The sequence below is a fragment of the Danio aesculapii genome, chromosome 15 (genome assembly GCF_903798145.1).
Source record: "Danio aesculapii chromosome 15, fDanAes4.1, whole genome shotgun sequence".
NCBI lineage: Eukaryota > Metazoa > Chordata > Actinopteri > Cypriniformes > Danionidae > Danio > Danio aesculapii.
In genome coordinates, this window is record NC_079449.1 from 32,178,226 (window position 1) to 32,201,291 (window position 23,066).

Sequence of the window (23,066 nt, forward strand, 5' to 3'; positions counted from 1 at the left end):
GTTTTGAATGAATCTTGTCTCTTTATTCTCTCCTGAATCAATCTATAAAATTGGTGTGTTGTATAAATTGGTTCTAAACAATTTGGTAAATAAAATAATTCAATGACTCGCTTAATTTAATATTTCACATATTGTGTAGTGCTATTGCTAGGATAATAAGCAAAACAAAAATACATAAACAGAGAGTTTTACAATAGTATGCACAATGGAACATACAGTGCAGTGCAGTATAAGAAAATGCATTACAATACTTTTACGAATCTAAATATTGGTTTAGGCGACACAGTGGTGCAGTAGGTAGTGCTGTTGCCTCACAGCAAGAAGATCGCTGGTTTGAGCCTCGGCTGGGTCAGTTGGCGTTTCTCTGTGGAGTTTGCATGTTCTCCTTGCGTTCGCGTGGGTTTCCTCCGGGTGCTCCAGTTTCCCCCACAGTCCAAAGACATACGGTACAGGTGAATTAGATAGGCTAAATTGTCCATAGTGTATGAGTGTGAATGAGTGTGTATGGATGTTTCCCAGAGATGGGTTGCGGCTGGAAGAGCATTCGCTGCATAAAAACATGTGCTGGATAAGTTGCCGGTTCATTCCGCTGTGGTAACCCCAGATTAATAAAGGGACTAAGTCGAAAAGAAAACAAATGAATGAAATATTGATTTACTGATAATTAAAAACATTTGAACTTCTGGGAAAATAGTTCACATAGTACTTATGTGAATGATTTCTAGGCATTACTGTAAATATGATTCTCAAAATAAATCCCCCAAAATAGAAGCTTTAGAATATTGATTGTGGAGAACAAATGCAGAACTTCATATCTATCTGTGAATGGTACCTGGAGACATTTCTCCAACTTTGAGACTTTGGTGTGACCTATTTGTGAGCGCAATGACAAACCCAAATGGGAGCAGCCTTAATAGGGCTGAAAATTGAACACCAGATAAAGCATCATTATTAATGTTTTTAATTAGGTATCAGGAAAAAAGCCCACAGCCCCAGTAGAGATGGCTTAAAATAACCGTAACTCTTAACAGTTCTCCTGAGAGTCTACTTCAAACCGCTTCGGTCCTTCATATATAGAGGCATTGGGTTTCCCTCTAAACTTGACATTTTTATCTACATTATCATATTGCTTTCAGATTGACAACTCGCCTATTTACGTACATATTTCATGTTATCTGAATAAATTACGCTCTGCATTTTTTACAGCATACTTCTTTTTTTTTTACCACAGATCGATACCTTGATAATCTCTTGACTTTACCTCCATTATTCGTCCTTGAGAACTAGATCATGAGATCATCTAAAAATTCTACTCACCTGTATAAAACTAGAAATTATGCCATGACCCCACCTCATTTTTTATCACACATTTGCTTGAATCTCTGCCGCTCCGTGACTGCCATCATTTTCCTAAGGGTACGATGGTTGACTAGAGATTTGAGGATTTGCCTGAGGCTAGTTTCATCTAATTATAATTTTGACTGGAATGCAGATTGCTTTATTTAAAAACAGGTGCCGTTCAAAAAAGTCCTGTGTCCATGAGATATCTCAAATGATTACATAAGTGACCAAAAACAGAATTTTCATCTGGCAGATGATATACAATAAGCCACAGCACCCTAGCGACCACCCTCAATGGCTTAGAAAGTGCCTAGCAACACCCTGGTGGGTTTTTCGCACCATTTAGAATACCTGGTTTCATTGCATTGCATGTCAAATGAGACTATATGCTTGTAAAAAAATGGGATCGGGTAGGCAACCTTTGGTGGCCTTTAACACCTCCTCCGATAACTTAATGAGGGCATGCCGTTAAGCTCCGCCCTACAAGTGTGGGCCTCCTCTGGGAGATCACCTTCATAAAGAACTGGGACACTGGCACTGTTGAAGAATCAGTCACATCTCAGCTCGTCTGCAGGAAAAAAGCCTTCCGTCTGAGTCCTTCGATCTTGGTGAGTACTGAAGTTTATTCATCTGTTGAACTTTACTGTTTTCTGGGCTACAGCTGTTTTTTGAATGTCCCATTGGAGAAAGTACTTTGCTTTGGTCCATATTACTGACATAATGTGCTGTTTTACTATTTAGAAAGTGTATGAATGATTTTTTTTTGTGAATGCTGAGAATCATACACTGTAAAACTTAAAAAGTTAAGGTAACTCAAACCATTTGAGAAAAACTATTTAAGTTTAAAAACTAATCCTAATGAGTACTGTGAACTTAATCCATTTGAGTAAATGAAGCAATTTGAGCACAGTAAAACCCAATAAGTAAAGAGAACTCAAACCAACTGAGTACTGTAAAACCCAATAAGTTAAGGCAACTCAAACCGATTGAGGAAACCGATTGCTACAAACAATTTGAGAAAACTAATCTATATGAGTACTGTGAACTTACTCCATTTAAATTGAATGAGGTATTTAATTAACTCATTACCTTTAACACTGAGTTCAAAACTCTTTTCAATTGAGTAGAATTAACCTTCAGTAAATTTTGAGTTCACTACACTTGACTTTTGGGTTTTACAGTGTGTAGCTTTCCTACACTGTAAACCCTACACTGACAAGTTAAGTTTAATCAAACTCTCTGAGGAAACCAACTGCAGCAAACCGTTTAAGCTTTGAAACAAAGTGGTTTAAATATTGTAAACTTGATTTAAACACACATCAATTCTTTGTGTTGATATCGTCAAACATTTAGAGTATTAATAACATTTTAAATTCAGTTATCAAATCAGTACGAGATGCGTTAAAAGAACAGATAAAGACCAAATAACTTAGTAGCTACTCAAATGGTTTGGTATTGCTTCTAGCATTAAAGTTAACACAAAAATACAACCAATTCATTCATAACTCATTCAGTTTGAGTTCTGCTTGATATAATCAGTTCTTGAGTTACCATAGATCTGTTTTATTAAGTCAAAGTAACTTTAAAAAAGTATAAGTTCAACTTATTTCATTGAGTGATTTCCACTGTTTTACAGTGTACAGAAATATTGAAGTGTTTCAATTCTGCTGATGGTTTGAAAGAGTTTCAAGTTGAGAAGCTTTAAAAATAACATTTTATAATAACGTGTCATCTTATTTCCCAGGAATTAAATTATTATTCAATTATTATCCATAAATTAGTTATTCACCAAGTAATTTATGGAGGCGAAACGCTTGTTAACAGTGCGTCTATGTGCTTCACTTGCTAAATTTGCGAGAAAACATCTTATTTAAGCTTCTGTGAATGTGAATGTTTGGCATTTCTGTAACATTTAGTAGAGTTTTCATGTCTTTAAGCCATAATTGTGTTTGATTGTATTTTTTTGACATTTTGTTTTGTTTTCTGTTTCATTTAAGAGTCAAAACTTTGCAACGAAGGAGGGTTATAAATGGTTATAAACATTAAATGCTCAAACATTACAGCGCAGACTAATATAGAACATTACAAAGGCACAAAATCCACAATTTTACAAAAAAACAAAAGGTATGAAAAGGCTAAAGAGATTTTTGCATTCAAAAATCAATACAGAACACCGTAAAAATACAACTAATTCTAACAGAAAAAGACTGTAAAATCAAGCAACATTCTCACTTTCAATGTTGTTATTATTATTTGTTTCCATTCATTCATTTTCCTTCGGCTTAGACCCTGTATTCATCAGGGGTTGCCACAGCAGAATGAACCGCCAACTATTCCAGCATATGTTTTACACAGCGGATGCCCTTCCAGCTGCAACCCAGTACTGGGAAACACCATACACACTCAATCACACACATACACTACTGCCAATTTAGTTTTATTCAATTCCCCTATACCCATGTCTTTGGACTGTGGAGGAAACTGGAGCACCCGAAGGAAACCCATGCGAACAAGGGGAGAACATGCAAACTCCACACAGAAATGCCAACTGACCCAGCCGGGATTCAAACCAGTGACCTTCTTGCTGTGTGGCGACAGTGCTAACCACTGAGCCACCGGGTCGTCCCATTGTTTGTTTTAATAATGCTTTGTTTTTAGCTTTTCTTATCAGTTACATACAATATTCAACTGTTGTGTATTGAACGTTCTTGTTTTAGAGCAAGAACCTTTTGATTCACTTCAAATGTAGACTACTGTACTACAGTTTTGAGTTACATCAAATTCGTGACATCCTCTGGAATTGGACAAGCTTAAATCATAAATCATTTTAGACTCCATTTACCCCTGTCATCCATTTGTGAAAGGATTGATTGTAAACAGGGCCTCGTCCGTACTGTCCTCAGGTTGTGTCAGACGTCCAGGATGACCCATCAGTTTCCTCCCCTCACCACGGAGCAAAAGAAGGAGCTTCATGAGATAGCCCTGCGCATCGTGTCTCCTGGGAAAGGCATCCTGGCTGCAGACGAGTCTATAGGTCAGTGCTCGTCCCGTTAGCTCACACTTTGTACTTAATCAAGCTTGAGATCTGACTCTGGCTCTGTGTGTGTTGAAACAGGCAGCATGGGGAAGCGCTTGAACCAGATCGGGGTGGAGAACAATGAAGAAAACCGGCGTCTCTACCGTCAGGTGCTCTTCACCGCTGATGACCGTATTGATAACTGCATCGGCGGAGTCATCTTCTTCCATGAAACACTCTATCAGAACTCGGATGATGGCGTCCCGTTTGTCAAGATGATCAAGGATAAGGGTATCACTATTGGGATCAAGGTATAATATCTCGCTGAGCCAGATCAGTCAAAAATAATACATTTAAAAAATATAATTCATACATCCAAGCGGAAAGTACTTTTTTAAATTAAACAGATTTTGACTTGATGTTTTTAGTCAGCTTAATTGATGCAAGTTAAAAGGACTTGTAAAGTTAAATTGGTTCAACCTAAAAAATTAAGTGAGCCCAACACAATCTCACGGTAATTCGTAACTTTTTGATTTAGTGGCTAATTCGTACGAATTCATACGAGCTAATTCATACAATTTAGTATGATTTGCTCATCCCCCAATGACGGGTGGGTTTAGGGGTGGGGTTAGGTGCCACGCCTCCTTTTTAAAATCGTACAATTTCGTACGACTGAACTCATACGAATTCGTACGAATTAGCCACTAAATTGACGAAACGTAAAATACTTACGTTTTCTTGTGAGATCAGGAAAGAGCAGGTTCTCGGTAACGTTTAAGATAAGCGCGTCGCATCAAAATTAAGAACATTCAGGCCCCAGAGCTCTACATGCCGTATATACAGATTAATAAAAGTTTAAAGCAAAGTGTTTGATGCTTTCATGCTTTTTGTCTTTTTAGTGAACTACAAACCACCTCTTTAATTTAATTTAATTTAATTAATTACTTAATTAACTAATTTGTTTAGAACCAATTTATACAACACACCAATTTTATAGATTGATATAGGAGAGATCAGGCTGGTGAGCCACATATTTTTACTGTGTGGCTATAGCAACATTTCCCAGCTACATTCAACCCATAGTATCCAGTCATCAGTCATTTGAGAAAAAAAAAAAGATTTTGATGGTATATTGGGTCAAAAAGAGACAAGTGTAAGGACTTAAATTAAACAAGTGTAAGGACTTGGTATTTACCTTAAAAAACACATTGAAAACTAATAATGTAAAATAATGTTATCTTCTAAGAACATTCAGGCCCCAGAGCTCTACATGCCGTATATACAGATTAATAAAAGTTTAAAGCAAAGTGTTTGATGCTTTTTATGCTTTTTGTCTTTTTAGTGAAGTACAAACCATTTTCAAGTACAGTTCCTTTTCATCCATGTGTTCAAAATAATGGCATTCTCTCATCTTAATTTTAATTCAGCAATTTACAAAAGCTAATTAATTAAACAAAAGAGTAACTGCGTTACATATTTTAAAAAGTAACTCAAATATTATTACTTATTTTTTTAAAGTAATGCGTTTCTAGTTACTTAGAAAAGTGATATTAATACGTAACTCGTGTTACTTGTAATGCATTACCCCCAACACTACTTATTATGTGCGTACATGTTTGTACACTGTACTTGTATTTTAAAAAACATCTGCATCTACATCTGTGATTAATTTTTTTAATTACGTTTGTAATTACACAGTTGACGCATCCCTTATAACTTAACTAAACCTGCCCATACCACCAAACATGTCTTTAACCTTGCCCGTACCCACCTGAAGATCACCAGATGTGTTATGCAATATAATAAGTACATTGTACTTGTTTTTTATTTAAATGCCTAGTAGTTAAGGCCTCTTAATATAAAGTGGGACCGATTTTTTTCACATAATTTAACCCTAAAATATTGGTAGCACTACAGTTTCACATGCAGATTCGATGTACTTAAAATAGTCATTACATAAATTAGGTAATAATTTGATATTATCACTATACCTACCTCTGATTCTACACTTAACCCATTTCAAGAGTTCACATTTAGCTGATGATTTATTCTAAAGCTTGTTTGGCATGCTGTCCGGTGAGAGATCCCTGAGCTCATAAGATCCTCGAGCCCGGGGCTTTCTCCCGTTTGCAAGGCGAGAGGGAAGTTTGAGCTCAGGTAGATTTAGAGAACTTTCTTGCTGAAGGAGCTAATGAACAGAGACTGATTGCTCTTAAGACATAACTACTTACTAGGTGCATGTCTATTGTGCGGATTTGGATTAGTAAATTAGCTTAAGTTGCATGTTTTTGGACAGTGGGAAGAAACCGGGGAACCCGGGGGAAACCCACATGAGCATGGGGAGAACGTGTAAACGCACAGAAATGTCAGCTGGCTTGGTAAGGACTAGAAACAATGACGTTCCTGCTGTGAGGCAACACTGCTAACCACTGGGCCACCGTGCCACCCATCTAGGAAAGAAGAAGTAGTAGGGGGGGAAGGGGGGGATTCTTCAAAATGTAAATGGCTGTTATATGGAACTTAGGGTATTTAAGGTGGCTTAGGAGTGGTCTGATTGGTGAATCATAAATTGGATAATGCAGGACCAGCTGCATGCAATCATAAACACGTGATCCTCTTAATTAGTTTATAAATAAACTTCACATAGTTACCTTGTTTAACCCAGTACTTTCTGTAAAAGTCTATTTATCTTTGGGAGGTACACTGTCAGCACATATCAAGTACACATACTGTAAAATACAAGTGCAGTTTAAAGGTGCTCACTGCAAACCTAAGACAGTGTTTCTTAACCATGTTCCTGGAGGACGACCAACACTGTATGCATCCTTTGTCTATCACACTGATTACAGGTCTTTCAGCAAATGAGCTGATGATCTGAATCAGGTGTGTTTGGGTAAAGGAGACAAGGAATATGTGCAGAGCTGGTGGTCCTCCAGGAACATGGTTGAGAAACACTGTACTACGATACTACTGTGCACTGTTTAGAGATGAATAAGATACAGATTTGTCGCTTTAAAGGGATCGTTCACCCCAAACATTTTCACATTTTTTACTCACACTCAAGTGGTTCTGAACTTTTATGAATTGTTTTCTTCTGTTGAACACAAAGGAAGATATAGCTACTGAAGAATGAAAAAAGCAGCCATTGATATTCTAAGGAGGAACAGAAAAGTAAAGTTTTTGCTCTTTTCTTTCAGCAAGAGGCTGGATTAAACATGTTGTGAGCTCTCTTCACAGGTTGACAAAGGTGTAGTGCCCTTGCCAGGAACTAATGGAGAGACCACTACACAAGGTATAACGATGATGTTCTTTCTCTGTACCTGAATATATTCTCATTCATTCGATTTCAGCGTTGGGATGTTTGTTTAGCATACACAACGAGTCCTTGGTTACATATTTATTCAGCTTTAAGGTGTGTAACTATTAGGGTACATTGAAATCACAATCATGTGCTAAAAACAGAAATGTTTTCCATTGTATTTTTGAAAGTCGTCCATTTTTTTAAACAATTCATTCACGTGGATTTATTTAAAAGGCTCCAGTGTCCCTATATCTGTAGTTACACTCAGTAAACAGTGGTGAGTTTGGTGAACTGATAACCTTCATGACCAATCACAGTCATTTTTGTTGAGCACGTGAACACAATGGCAAATCATGGCTGCTTAAGAACAGCACTCAAATGTTAGCAGGAAATGAACGCTTTTAAATCTCAGTACCGATTGGTATCGAATTCCAGTATCGTGACAACACTAATTCTGAATGTGTTAGCAGGTCGGTTTGACCAGCAGATTTCATGGTTAATAGAAGTAGATCAGACTATAATTAAAAATGTAAAAAAAACTAAAATAAAAGAATTTAGCTAGTAATCAAACCCATGATACTAACCATAATGTTCAGAACTGGAGCAATGCACAGAAAACTTATTCATTTAATCCAATTAATTGATCCCAATGTAAATGAATATTTAAATTATTCCAGTAATGCTCAGTATGACCCTAAAACATAATGATACCTAAAATTTTGACATACTATAATTGGATCTCCACTGTCTCCACAGGTCTGGACGGGCTCTCAGAACGCTGTGCTCAGTATAAAAAGGATGGAGCTGACTTTGCCAAGTGGCGCTGCGTGATGAAAATCAGCGAGACCACCCCGTCAAACCTGTGCATTACAGAAAATGCTAAAGTCCTTGCTCGCTATGCTAGTATTTGCCAGCAGGTAAAACATCTGTGAAGCTAGCGTCATTAAATTGGAATATGTTGAGAATCATATGGTTGCGCTCTCCCGTGTTCTTCCAGCATGGGATTGTCCCCATCGTGGAACCTGAGATCTTACCTGATGGAGACCATAATTTGAAGCGCTGCCAGTTTGTCACAGAGAGGGTAAGTGTTTAAGTTTTATACTTTAGTTATTAAATGTATAATTCACTAGAATCAGTCAGATTTATGTAAGGAATTATGATGATAGGCAGTTTCGAATCATTCAACCGATCTGATACTACAGTTATCACTATCAAAATTCTTTTTTCCTCTGATTCCTTAGCTCAAGCCGATTCAAATGCACCCTACGACGTCATTTTCCGTCATAACATTTTTTTCACTATTTCGAATTTTTCGTAAAACCTATTTGAACAAACTCGTCCTAGGACGTTTATCTGATTTTCACCAAAATTGAATCACATGATCTACTGACCATGCTGACCAAAATGTATTGAATTTGAGTTGATTAGACTAACCGTTTTTGATTAACTTGCGAACAAATTTATTGTAAAGCTTGCGAAAATTCACTTAAGGTGTTTTCGCCATAATGCATTGACGTATTCACACTAAACTTGGTGTGTGTTATCACAACCATGGTCTGAAGTCAGCTGCAGTGTTTTGGCGCACTGCCCCCTAGTGGTCCGGATATACAAAAATTGCTTTTTTTGCCTATAACTTCTCAACCCTTGGTCCAAAATTAATAAGATGTGGCTGCTAGGCTGCTTGGTCCTGATAATTGCTGCTTGCACCTATATTTTGATTGTATTTTCATCTGTTGTAGGCAGTGAAATAACCAAAATCATTGAGCCTAGTGATGTGCATCTGTAATGCAGTCGGAGCTGTCTGGAACACTAGCCGTGTGTCTATGTGATGAATAATTAAATGTCTTAGAACCAATCAGAATCAAGCATTCAACAGCACCGTTTACTGTTTTAAGACTTGTATGACTTGACTTCTTTCTGTGGTGCATTGTTTGTTTATACAAATATAAATGAGTTTGAATAAACGATGACAGATTTGTCATTTTGGTGAACTGTCCTTCAGACGAATCATTACATGATTTATATTCACTGTTATGGATCAGGTTCTTGCAGCGGTCTACAAAGCCATGTTTGATCATCACGTGTATCTGGAAGGCACGCTGCTCAAGCCCAACATGGTGACCCCCGGACACGGCTGTCCTACCAAATACAGTGCTGAGGAGGTTGCCATGGCAACAGTCACTGCTCTGCGGCGCACCGTCCCACCCGCTGTCACAGGTGAGGGTATATTAAAAATGTAAACCTGGTGTCAAATGGTTTCTGGTCATTGTGTAATTACAGATTTTCTGATCTTCCAGGGGTGACCTTTCTCTCGGGAGGTCAAAGTGAGGAAGAGGCCTCTATTAACCTGAGCGCTATCAATAACTGCCCACTAGTGAAGCCCTGGGCTCTTACCTTCTCATTCGGCCGAGCTCTGCAGGCCTCGGCTCTGAAGACCTGGCGTGGACAGAGAGAGAATGAGGCTGCCGCGACTGAGGAGTTCATCAAGCGAGCAGAGGCATGCCAAACAAATCTAGTCACAAACAGATAAACGGATATTTAGATACTTACATTTATCTGAAATCAGAATACCATAAACTGTTTGACCAATATCATTCATTCATTCATTAATATTCCTTCAGCTTAGTTCCTTTTTTATCAGGAGTCACATAGCTGAATAAACCAACAGCTATTCCAGCATATGTTTTATGCTGCGGATGCCCTTCCAGCCGCAACCCAGTACTGGGAAAACCAGTATAATCCTGGTAATCCATGGAAAAATCATGTGAAACATGTGGAACAAATTCAGATTAAAATCCAGATCAATTTAAAATGTACAATGTTTAATTTGATGGCATAAAAAGTGAACAATTAATGAAGTTAATCCACTGAAAAACAGTAAACTGTTTGTTTTGTTCATGTTTAATCTAAATCTGATTAGTTGCTTTCACTATGGAATGGTGGGCCCTCACTGATTTGCCACACCCCTCCCACCGTTAGTTTGCTGCAAGTAGAACATGAGAAAAGGGGCCTCTGTGTGGACTCTGTGGTGGTTAAACCATGCGTCAAACTGACAAGACGATAGATAGATAGATAGACAAACAGATAGACAGACAGACATACAGGCTGACAGACCGATAGATAGACAGACAGAGAGACAGACAGACAGACAGACAGACAGACCGACCGACCGACACATAGACAGACAGACAGACAGACAGACAGACAGACAGACAGACAGACAGACAGACAGACCAACCAACAGATAGATAAATAGATAGACAGACATACAGACAGACAGAGAAAGAGACAGACAGACAGACAGACAGACAGACAGACAGACAGACAGATAGATAGATAGATAGATAGATAGATAGATAGATAGATAGATAGACAGACAGACAGACAGACAGACAGACAGACAGACAGACAGACCGACCAACCAACAGATAGATAAATAGATAGACAGACATACAGACAGACAGAGAAAGAGACAGACAGACAGACAGACAGACAGACAGACAGACAGACAGACAGACAGACAGACAGACAGACAGACAGACAGACAGACAGACAGACAGATAGATAGATAGATAGATAGATAGATAGATAGATAGATAGATAGATAGATAGATAGATAGATAGATAGATAGATAGACAGACAGACAGACAGATAAACAGACAGATAAACAGACAGACAGATCGACCGACCAACCAATAGATAGATAGACAGACAGACAGACAGACAGATAGACAGATAGATAGATAGATAGATAGATAGACAGACAGACAGACAGACAGACAGACAGACAGACAGACAGACAGACAGACAGACAGACAGACAGACAGACAGACAGACAGACAGACCGACCGACCGACAGATAGATAAATAGATAAATAGATAGATAGACAGACAGACAGACAGATAGACAGATAGATAGATAGATAGATAGACAGACAGACAGACAGACAGACAGACAGACAGACAGACAGACAGACAGACAGACAGACAGACAGACAGACCGACTGACCAACAGATAGATAAATAGATAGATAGACAGACAGACAATTTCCACAAAAATTCTTTCTTGGTGAAAATATGCTTTGCCACGCCCCTCCCAGCATAAATTTGCTGCAAGTAAAACATGAGAAAAGGGACCTAAAATTCAGACCCCACCCCCTACTAAAATAAACACCATCATAGTGAAATAAAAGTCTGCAGCAACTATCAGTTAATGCGATATTTAAGGTTTTTATTTGTTTGCTTTTTAGAAAAAGTACGAAATGGATTTATAATAGTTAAAAGGCAAAGCACCTTTATATAAATATAAAGATTAAAAAAGGTAGATCAATGGATAAGAGAGTTTTAGTAATAGGAAGTTTTTTTTTCTTAAAAGTCTTTGTGAAATCAAAATTTGCAATGTTTAGCATTGTAGTTTCTAGCGCGCATTATTATTCTTTAGGTTACAATTAGCAAGGCTTATTTAAACTACAATTAATCCATGTAAGTTAATTCAATAAATAAAAAAAACATTTGTTTTGGTAATTTTCAATCAAAGTCTGGTGATCCTTCTCTGTTGATGCAGGTTTGACAGCGTCAGCCACAGTATTCTTAACCATGGCCCTCTTACTGTTAGTTTGCTATGAGGGAATGATGCTCAAAAAACACAGCCCTGATCCCTACCCAATATTCAATTTCAGTTGGAAGTACATCAACATACTGAAAGGTCCACTCAGCAACTTCTGGTTCATATGGATGCTTCACATGACCAAGTTTGTGTAATTCAGTCCTTTTATCTCCCGATAGTAAGAAAATCTGTCTCTTTTACCCTCATTCACTATTCCATACTTTAGTTCACTAATATAGCCCACTTGCTTTGTTGGTTGATAAATCACTCAAACACATTGGATTTAAAATCTTGGTCAGATCTTGTAATAGTTATTTAACACTTAGCAAGCTGTCTAATAAAACAAACTATTATTTTTTCTCTCATATATGCAAACTTTAATTATATAATGTTTTATTGGGCAACGCAGTGGCGCAGTGGGTAGCACTCTTGCCTCACAGCAAGAAGGTCACTGGTTCGAGCCTCGGCTGTGTCAGTTGGCATTTCTGTGTGGAGTTTGCATGTTCTCCCTGCGTTCGTGTGGGTTCCTTTGGGTGCTCTTGTTTCTCCCACAAGTCCAAAGATATATAGTATAGGTGAATTGGAGAAGCAAAAATTTTCCGTAGTGTATGTGTGTGAATGAGAATGTATGGGTGTTTCCCAGTGATGGGTTGCAGCTGGAAGGGCAGCCACTGCGTAAAACATATGCTGGATAAGTTGGCGGTTCATTTCGCTGTAGCGACCCCTGATTAATAAAGGGACTAAGCCGAAAAGAAAATAAATGAATGTTTTATTTAGAAACTTACTTACAGGATTCCGCTGTGGATGCCATCTTGTGGTCAGATGTGGAAATTTACTTGACGCATGAACTCTCACTGTGCATTATGAGTATTTTCTAGCTGCTGAGCTGTGGTAGTCGGTGCATTCCAAATGCGACATTTCACCCTGCGAAGAACAATTTGGAGTGAAAAAATTCATGGACACCATTTTAAAGTGTCGTTCAAAAACAAATGGCTCAAAACTGTCCACTTTGAAGGGCCCTTTAGAATGAAGCATTTTCAAGGATACAACTGATGGACACTTCAGGCCATGATCCTTTGAGCAGGGAAATTGTTTGGGGTTACACACTGTATTCAGTTTGGAAGGGCTCCTTTCTATGCTATTAATTCCTTCAGAGAGACCCTCCAAAGGGTTTAAGGCATAGGGATGAGCACTTCCTATTGGAACCCAGCAATAGTCTAGAAGGGATACAGCTGCGGCCTGTAAAGTCCGCATGAACCAGAAGCTGCAACCATTTTTTTTCCGCATTGTGATGCAGTTCCTAGAGAAACGGAATATTAATTGAGAAAACAGTGGGCGTGGCTTGTTTTTTCTACTGCGAGCTGATTGGATGTAGTAAAGTTGGCGCTTCATTCAGAACAATCGGAAAAGAGGTTTTGGGAGAGTTATTACAATCTTACAGACGTTTCCTGTTTGCCATTTCTGTTTGTTGTCAAAACTGACAGTTGGAGGGGCGTGGTTAAGTATGTTAGTCACGCCTAATATCTCAGACAGACGTAATAAACAAACAGAAAATGCATTTTCATATTTTAATTTTATATTACAAGAGCAAACTTTTTTTTTTCTCAATGGCATGCTCAGATGAATTGTTCACCACAAAACTAGCAATGTGAGCTAACAAAATCATACAGTTAGCTTTGATTTAATTTGTACTTTAATGATAATTATTAAGGTGCATTGTGGCATTGTTGGACACTTCAGAACATCCACTATGAGATAGATAGATGCGCTAATATCTTTCGAATAACTTCTCAACTTATGTTTTTTTTCTCCTCAGATCAACAGTCTGGCATCTCAAGGGAAGTACACGGTTTGTGGTGACAGCAGTGGAGCTACTGGTCTTTCCCATTACCTTTCCAGCTACGCATATTGAATTTGCCACTGATTTCTGTACTCCAGCATTAGCTGAAACATGTGTTGCCACTTGCATAAAAAAAATCCTTAAGCATCTAAATGTTGATATAATAAAGCACATAAAGGTGTTCTCTGAGCAGTGACGTCCTCTGCTTGTTTTAAAAACATTGTAAAACTTAAGTGTCCGCCAATTAAACTGACAAAATTATTAATAAATTTACAGTTTGCTGTGTAATATCAATCCTAATTACTTACTGTAGTTATTTAACCCCATAACTGTCATCCTACTTTTTGAGTTCACGCTTGGAAATTATAGGTGATATATGCATGTTATATATAGTTTGTCAAGATAATTTCAGGTTTAGACATACATTTTTTATATATACATATATATGTTCTGAAAAAATGTCTAACCTCTGGAACTTGGACAATAAGGGGTTTCTTGAGTCTTTGTGCTATACGCTTCTGCAATCAAACTTCATCATCTAAAGCTTTAATAAAGCCTGTGCTTCGGTAACGAATAACACCATAGATTACAAGTTTAAAACAGTATCTGGTATGGTAATTCTGTATGTTAGGCTTCATTATGGACAACAGTGAAACTAATTTGACAATCTGAATACAAACTGAAAATGCTGCAATAAAATGGTGAAGATGTAAGATGTGTCTGTGATATAAAATATACAATGAATACACATTATTACTTAAATATGCTTCCTTAGTTTTTACTATATTTTGTAAACAGTATTGAAATTTTGGACAGATCAAGATTTGTTTGAACTGTTTCCTATGTGCACATTTTTTCAAATGTAATTTAAAGTGCATCATTTCTCCAGACTTTAATGTGACTCAATCCTTCCTTCATAAATCATTGCAATTTTCTGATGAGAAAGAGCTGATGATCAGGAGACTAATGATTATTATCAATGTTGAAAACAATTAAGAAGTGTTGTAAAAACCAGTATACAGTGCATCCGGAAAGTATTTTTTTCATGTTACAGCCTTATTCCAAAATGGATTAAATTCATTTGTTTCCTCAAAATTCTACATTCTGTTTCCACTGATCATTCTTGAGATGTTTCAGCAGCTTAATTGGAGTTCACCTGTGGTAAATTCAGTTGATTGAATATGATTTGAAAAGGTATACACCTGTCTATATAAGGTCCCAGGGTTGACAGTGCATGCCAAAGCACAAACCAAGCATGAAGACAAAGGAATTGTCTGTAGACCTCCGAGACTGGATTGTCTCGAGGCTCAAGGCTGGGAAAGGTTACAGAAAAATTACTGCTTCTCTGAAAGTTCCAATGAGCACAGTGGCCTCCATCATCCGTAAATGGAAGATGTTTGGAACCACCAGGACTCTTCCTAGACCTGGCCGGCCATCTAAGCTGAGTGATCAGGGGAGAAAGGCCTTAGTCAGGGGGGTGATCGATAACCCGATGGTCACTCTGTCTGAGCTACAGTGTTCTTCTGTGGAGAGAGGAAAACCTTACAAATGGGCAACCATCTGTGCAGCAATCCACCAATCAGGCCTGTATGGTAGAGTGGCCAGACGGAAGCCACTCCCCACCTGGAATTTGCCAAAAGGCATCTGAAAGACTCTCAAACCATAAGAAACAAATTCTCTGGTCTGATGAGACTAAAATTTAACTCTTTGGAGTGAATGCCAGGCGTTACGTTTGTAGAAAACCAGGCACCGCTCATCACCAGGCTAATACCATCCCTACAGTGAAGCATGGTGTTGGCAGCATCATGCTGTGGGGATGTTTTTCAGCAGCATGAACTGGAAGACTAGTCAGGATAGAGGAAAGATGAATGCAGCAATGTACATCCTGAATGAAAACCTGCTTCAGAGTGCTCTTGACCTCAAATTGGGGCGACGGTTCATCTTCCAGCAGGACAATGACCCAAAGCACACCACCAAAATATCAATGGAGTGGCTTCACAGCAACTTGGTGAATGTTCTTGAGTGACCCAGCCAGAGCCCAGAGCTAAATCCTATTGAACATCTCTGGAGAGATCTGATAATGGCTGTACACCGTTGCTTCCCATCCAACCTGATAGAGCTTGAGAGGTACTGCAAAGAGGAATGGGCAAAAATTCCCAAAGTCAGGTGTGCCAAGCTTGTGGCATTATATTCAAAAAGACTTGAGGCTGTAATTGCTGCCAAAGGTGCATCAACAATGTATTGAGCAAAGGCTGTGAATACTTATGTACATATGATTTTTCAGGTTTTTTATTTTTAATAAATTTGCTACAATTTCAAAAAATCTTTTTTTTTTTCCACATTGTCATTATGGGGTATTGTGTGTAGAATTTTGAGGAAATAAATGAATTTAATCCATTTTGGAATAAGGCTGTAACAAAAAGTGAAGCACTATGAATACTTTCCGGATGCACTGTATATACTGTATCACTAAAACATTTTTAAAGTTTTTCTTGTTTTTAAAAATAACTTTCATTCATCAAAACTTTTTATTATACAAATAATCCTGAAAAAAACGATTATGGCTTCCACAAAAAAATGAAGCAGCACAACAGCAAAGCATCATATTAGAGTGATTTCTGAAGGACCACATGAAAACAAATTAAAATGTAAGAATATATTGGCATTACTATTGTTGTTTTGAACTGAAAGAATATTTCACAATGCTGTTATAAATAAACAGTGCTGTATTTTTGCTTAAATGTCCCATTGCCTTGGTGAGCAGGAGAGATTTCAAAAACATTAGCAAATCTTAACTTGTCTAACTTTCTAAGAGAACTTTTATTATAAGAATATTACCAAATAAATCAAATTGCCTTAACCAGGTCTCCTTGAAAGAACAGACTGTGGTGTCTCAATGGGACTCTTCCTGGCTAAATAAAGGATAAATAAAATGTTTAACTCTTACACAAATAAATAATATATTATTGCACATTAAAACTATATTATATTTTGCAAACATTTTCATAATATACACATTCTTAGATTCCCATTTACCGAAATTATTATTATTATTTTAGTATTCTTTTTTTAATTGAACACTTGAAAAACATTACCAACTAAAGTCATCAATCAAACAACAATTCAATTTCAGTCATTCAGTCATTTAGTCCAAAACAAGAGCCAGGTCCTTCATCAAAGTCCTTGTTCGTATTGCTTTTAAGTTTGTTGATCTCTCAATACCTTTTCATTTAAATTTTTAATTCAGAAAAAAGGAAATTATTATTATAGCTCGTTATTATCGTACCTCTGTGACGTAATCTACAGTTCACCACAGCAGCAGGTGCAACCAATTAAATGTAGCATAAACTGACTTCAACTGAGGACCACTCATAATAATAACATCTTGATATAACTCATTCACACTACTTACTCGCCAATATAAATCCGCTGTATCGCTGCAGACGTCGCTATACTGACTATTTCGCGTAGCGGATGTAGCCGCTCTACTCCTCGCCGATCAGCCTGTTTGTCCAGATTCCTCCGCGGCTGGTAAAGCGCGCCCGCTGAAGAGGAAGCGACCGCGCGACTCCAGAGGAAACACGCTCTCTGTGCGCTCGTGCGAGCGGTGCTTCAAACAATAGTAAGTCTCTTTGTTTTATATCTGATAAAGGATGCGGTTTATTTAACGCATATCGCGGGGCGTACAAACACATGTTGTTTATGAGAGTCGAAGAGTGTTGTTTGTTTCTCTGTTCAACAGGAAGGTGAAGATTTATCAGTGCAGAGATGTCCGGTGGTGTGATCCGCGGCCCTGCTGGAAGCAACGATTGCCGCATATATGTGGGAAACCTGCCGCCCGATATTCGCACCAAAGATGTCGAAGATGTGTTTTATAAGTACGGAGCCATCCGAGACATCGATCTGAAGAATAGACGAGGCGGACCTCCATTCGCCTTTGTCGAGTTTGAAGACCCCAGGTGGGTGAAACTGAACCTTGAGCTCTTAGCCTTTAGCTAAACGGCTAACTTAATGTTAGTTTGTCCGTTTGTTTCAGGGTTACCCTATGTATTTATTAGACTTGTCACCGTTAATAAACGTAAAACGTTTGTCAACGCGTTTTTACAGTCTTCACATGCACGATAGTGTTGTGTTGCTACTACTTTCTTGTTTTTATGCTAACAAGCTAATATTAGCTTAGCCGTACACCATGTTTTCAGAGAATTTGTACGTATAAACGTAACGTTATATTTATTTGTCGTCGTGATTAGAGTATGTTTTAAAGCTTAATTAAAATCGAAAATTTCGTTTTATAACTTTTTAAAATTTAGTCTATCAGTCTACGATGCCCCTTCGTTTGGATATGGTAATTAGCTTTGTAAAATTACACAAATGACCTCTTAAGCTTGATTCAAATAAGCTCTAGTGAAATTTTGCTGAAAACAAATTCAAGCCTTCTGCATGAAGATTTCATGCATTTTGTTTATGGTCGGTTGGTTTGCTTTAATAAGGCATTTAACCAGCTGGTTAGATTAGTAGTTTCGGATTAGTACCGTTTGTAGCTTAACTCTTAAGGACGCCTAGCCTAGGGCCATATAAGATCCACTGGTATCTTATTTATTATCACTATAATCTTATTTTTCTGAAACTAACGACAAAGTACATTGTAATGTGCAATTTTTATTTGTTTTTTATTATTATTTGATTAGTTGGAGTTCAAATGCAATGTTTATTTGTGTACATTACACTTTTTTTGCCCTGACAAATTAGGAACCTGGTAAACCAAATGAAAATATTTCACATACTTGAGTAAATTTGTAGAAAACAAACTGCTTATAGTAAGTCCACATCATAATTTTTATTCTGCATTATACAGCCTGTTCTGCTATTATGCTTTGATTGCAAGGATTTCTGCACTTGTGTTTACAATTTTTCTTTGTTATTGCTTCTATTAGAGATGCGGAGGATGCTGTTTATGCTCGTGATGGCTATGACTATGATGGCTATCGACTCCGAGTGGAGTTTCCTAGGAGTGGAAGAGGAATGGGCAGAGGAGGTTTTGGTGGGGGTGGTGGTGGAGGCGGCGGTGGCGGCGGAGGAGGAGGTGGTGGTGGGGCTCCTAGAGGTAGATATGGACCCCCATCCAGACGTTCGGAGTACAGAGTAATTGTTTCTGGTAAGATGGCATCACAAGTAGGGTTGGGCGATAAGGCAAAAATGCAATCAAATTATTTTCTGTATTAAATATATTTTTGATAAGTTGTTAATGCTTCCAGATTTAAGAGTACCTCAACAATGACTGAAGCCACAAAAATTAGAGGGTCCATTTAAATGGCATGGCGTATTGTCAGTGGTTGATAATTTGATGCATCTCGGTGGCCAAAAATTTGACATCAGCATACTTTCAATTCCCATTGTTGCACATTTCTGCTGTGTAACTTCTCTTAAATCAATATGGAGTTAAAGTCCAGTTATTTTCATTGTTGACAAATTTGATCATGATTCAATATATAACATCATTTATAGGCCTAGCCCTAATCACAAGTTTGATTAATGAATTCAAGAGTTATTTTGAGTTGTATTGACTGTTGATTGATCCCAGGGCTTCCACCGAGCGGCAGCTGGCAGGATCTGAAGGATCACATGCGTGAAGCAGGTGATGTATGTTACGCTGACGTTTTCCGAGATGGAACTGGTGTGGTGGAGTTTGTTCGCAAAGAGGACATGACCTACGCCGTTCGCAAACTGGATAACACAAAATTCCGGTCGCATGAGGTAGGTTTGAGATTTTAATCAGTAGTTTTGGATATGCTTAGCATTGGGATGTTCTTAAGGTAAGCAAATCCCTAATGTAATGTTAGGAGGAACTACATTGGGTCCCACTTTATATTAAGTGGCCTTAACTGCTATGTACTTGCATAAGTGTAATGTACTTATTAATACACTATTATGGTGCTCCTGAGGTGGGGTAAGGTTAAGGCCAGATTTGGTGGTGTGGGTGGGGTGTAAGGGATGGGTCAACTATTTAATTACATGGAGGCAATTACAATACAAGTACAATGAACAGTTATGTTTGTACATGACTGTATTGTACTGAATTACTAATTAAAATTTAAGTACATGATAATTATGGCCACCGACTATAAAGTGGCATATATAATTCACTAATTGTATGAATAATGAATCTGCTCTGTAGGAGGTTGATGAATGAGTGATGCAATTATGGAAAAGAATAAGATAAAATGTTTCTCTGGATTTATGGTTTAGTTCTGTTTTGAGTCAATTTTTAATCTGTGTAATTTCTTTTTTTGTTCATTTTTAGACAACCTTTCTTTTAAACTGAACTTTTTTTTAATGTCTTTTTTTATGGTAATTCTGATTTTCAGTGAACTATTGGTTAGAATAACAGTTTTTATACAAAGTTTTTAAATTAGTTTCCTTTAAAAAAAAATTTAGAAACACAAATCCGTATCTTTTAATACTTTTCAAACCCATACCTAGTCAATCCAGAGAAACGGACAATATAATAAATTTTTTTCTTTAGCTATATAGTTTTTGAAGTAATATGTTTAGAGCGAAACCAAAGATATGTTTATTCCAGGAAGTCTGGTAAGTACAGTGAAAATGTTGGCCTATTTGTACAATGCACTTGCTCAGCGGAAAGTTCTTTCTCTGCCAGGGAGAAACTGCGTACATCCGTGTAAAGGTGGACGGACCCCGCAGTCCAAGCTATGGAAGATCAAGGTCAAGGAGCCGCAGTCGCAGCAGGAGTCGCAGCCGCAGCAACAACCGTAGCCGAAGCTACTCTCCACGCCGCAGCCGAGGATCCCCGCAGTACTCGCCACGTCATAGCCGTTCCCGCTCTCGCTCCTAAAGCGCTCTGCTCGTCACCTCGCTGGTGGAGCCCTTGAGTCGTTTTTGTTTTTACAGTCTTTACAAATCATGAACCCCATGTTTTAATTACCCTCTTTTTCGTAAGACAGTTCTTATGAATGTTGTCTTTGTTTTTTTTCCCCTCCCTCTTCATGTTAGTTTTAAACATGTTTTTAACTGAACCCATTTTGTTTTCCCCATCCTTTTTTATTATTATTTTTTTTCTCCAATACATAGTGGAAGTCTTTCATAGATCAAACCAAGGATCATGTAATGACTCCCAATATTTTTGTAAATGCCATGTACGAAAGTTAATCATGGGATAGTGGGTTCCACAGTTGTTTTATGCTGTCTTCCTCTAGACGTGACACAGAACTGATGCTTTGTAATAAAGATTACTAAATCTATACTTTGTTGCGTAACCGGGTGAATGTGAGCACTAGAACAATCCTCCATTACTAATAAATTACTGTTCTCTGCCTTCAGGGCATTAATTGGGTAAATGCAAAATTTAGATTATCAGGTGGCAGCTCTTTTTCTTTCATTTTAGAGATGTACTTTTCAATCATATAGTTGAGGTTGTCCAAAGACTTAAGTGTCCAATTTTCCTAGCATATTTGAATCAGTCCTAGTGTTAGGTCATTAGTCGTAATTTTAGTTTTGGCCTTAATGCTGTATGCATGTATCAAAGAAGGCAGGTTTGAGTGGATTTGATTCTAACTCTTTACCTCCCTTTGTTTTGATTTTGCTGGTATCTTAAGGTTTGGATTGGAGGAGAGGCTCAGTGGATGCCGGATCATTGGGATCAGTACATAATGAAGATAGGATAGGGAATGCTGGATACATGGAACAGGATCAACTGCTCCAGGATCATAGGATTTTTTTTTTTTAAGACCGCAGTTCAAAAGTACTTCTCCAGCCCATAATTTTTATTTTTTTTCTTTACATCAGTGGAAAATGTAGATGTTTTGGCCCGTCACATTTTTAACAGAGGAGCAGATGTTGGAGCAGTCTGTGGGGATGGAATCAACAGGAACAGTATGGTAAAAAGAAAGAAATACATTTGGGATGGGGGGGTATACTCAGGCATTTTTAGATTTACACTGTCCCAATGTGGTCAGTAGATGCTTTAACATCACTAGCATTTTGTTTCTTTCTAGTTAAGTACGTTTTTTTCTTTTCTTGCCTAAATAAAGGTTTCATTGGTACAAAAATTGGTGTATGATTTATTCACTTTAATTTTCTTAACTTTCATAACACAGAACCTAAAGTTGTGGCTTCTCAAACATTACATAAATGGAGCAGCTTTCTCAAAATATTGAAATGGAGTTTTATACAGGTTTTTTTTTTTTTAAGTCAGAAATGCCTAAAGTTGGCCCATGGTAACCTTTGATTTGGCCTGCCATCTCATCTAATTAGAGAGGGAGAATGATCAGGTGGATTTAGCAAATGCCTGACAGAGATGGTCATTTAGAATTTAATGTAACCCTTTGTTTATTTGTTTTACTGCTGAGCTACAAAAAATACCACCTGAAATTAAATGTAAATTAATCAGACTTTTAAAATGTAAATACTGTCACTTGAAAAATAAAGGACATTGCACAAGACATCTGCCAGCAATTCAAGGTGAAGGCAGGAGCAGCTCGACTAGTGTACTCAGCATTGAACTCCATTGGTTTATAAATGGGAATCTGAATGTTTTTACTGTAATAAGTTCAGTATAAAATGTTAAAAATGACACTGAGTTAATGATTTAAAGCAATATTTTTAGGAAATTCCTCTTTGCAAATTTATTGTAATACAGTGGTATATGTTTGGCCCACAACACTCAAGTCAGTTTGGGTTTTGGCCCTTTATAGGAAAAATTGTGGGCACCCCTGCTTTGGGTAAGTGGCTGAATTTTAGAAGACAAGATATGAACTGAACAGAAAATAGCAACGTTTTATACAGTTGTACTATTAGAAAGTTGATTAAGTAGGAAATTAAACTACAAATAAATGATTGTGCTGTTATGTGTATAAGGGGTTGCTTATGAGACCTGAAATATAGTTATTCCCTAGTGATTTTTATTGTGTTGGGACTTAAAATTAATAACATTTTAAGGCGCGT

General features: G+C 37.6%; 2 protein-coding genes across 2 annotated transcripts; both read left to right on the forward strand.

Annotated features, from left to right (window-relative positions):
• The first annotated feature begins 1,885 nt into the window (after positions 1-1,885).
• aldoca (aldolase C, fructose-bisphosphate, a) lies at positions 1,886-15,205 on the forward strand. Its single transcript, XM_056474555.1, has 9 exons — positions 1,886-1,949; positions 4,245-4,375; positions 4,457-4,668; positions 7,595-7,649; positions 8,415-8,575; positions 8,656-8,739; positions 9,701-9,875; positions 9,956-10,155; positions 14,082-15,205. Exons 2-9 carry the CDS (start codon positions 4,264-4,266, stop codon positions 14,175-14,177), a joined length of 1,095 nt encoding a protein of 364 aa, XP_056330530.1. The 5' UTR covers positions 1,886-1,949; positions 4,245-4,263; the 3' UTR covers positions 14,178-15,205.
• Positions 15,206-17,620: 2,415 nt separating this feature from the next.
• Positions 17,621-21,364, forward strand: srsf1a (serine and arginine rich splicing factor 1a). The gene is made up of 5 exons (XM_056473805.1): positions 17,621-17,727; positions 17,848-18,064; positions 19,040-19,260; positions 19,687-19,859; positions 20,764-21,364. The coding sequence occupies exons 2-5, from the start codon at positions 17,874-17,876 to the stop codon at positions 20,956-20,958; spliced, it is 780 nt and encodes a 259-aa protein (XP_056329780.1). The 5' UTR covers positions 17,621-17,727; positions 17,848-17,873; the 3' UTR covers positions 20,959-21,364.
• Positions 21,365-23,066: the final 1,702 nt, after the last annotated feature.

Bases quoted from the DNA above. Each gene is read 5' to 3' on its own strand.
- srsf1a (XM_056473805.1), top strand. From the start codon at position 17,874: ATGTCCGGTGGTGTGATCCGCGGCCCTGCTGGAAGCAACGATTGCCGC. The intron at 19,261-19,686 runs GTAAGATGGCAT...GATTGATCCCAG, and splicing joins GTACAGAGTAATTGTTTCTG to GGCTTCCACCGAGCGGCAGC. The intron at 19,860-20,763 runs GTAGGTTTGAGA...TTTCTCTGCCAG, and splicing joins CAAAATTCCGGTCGCATGAG to GGAGAAACTGCGTACATCCG.
- aldoca (XM_056474555.1), top strand. From the start codon at position 4,264: ATGACCCATCAGTTTCCTCCCCTCACCACGGAGCAAAAGAAGGAGCTT. The intron at 8,740-9,700 runs GTAAGTGTTTAA...GTTATGGATCAG, and splicing joins GCCAGTTTGTCACAGAGAGG to GTTCTTGCAGCGGTCTACAA. The intron at 10,156-14,081 runs GCATGCCAAACA...TTTTCTCCTCAG, and splicing joins AGTTCATCAAGCGAGCAGAG to ATCAACAGTCTGGCATCTCA.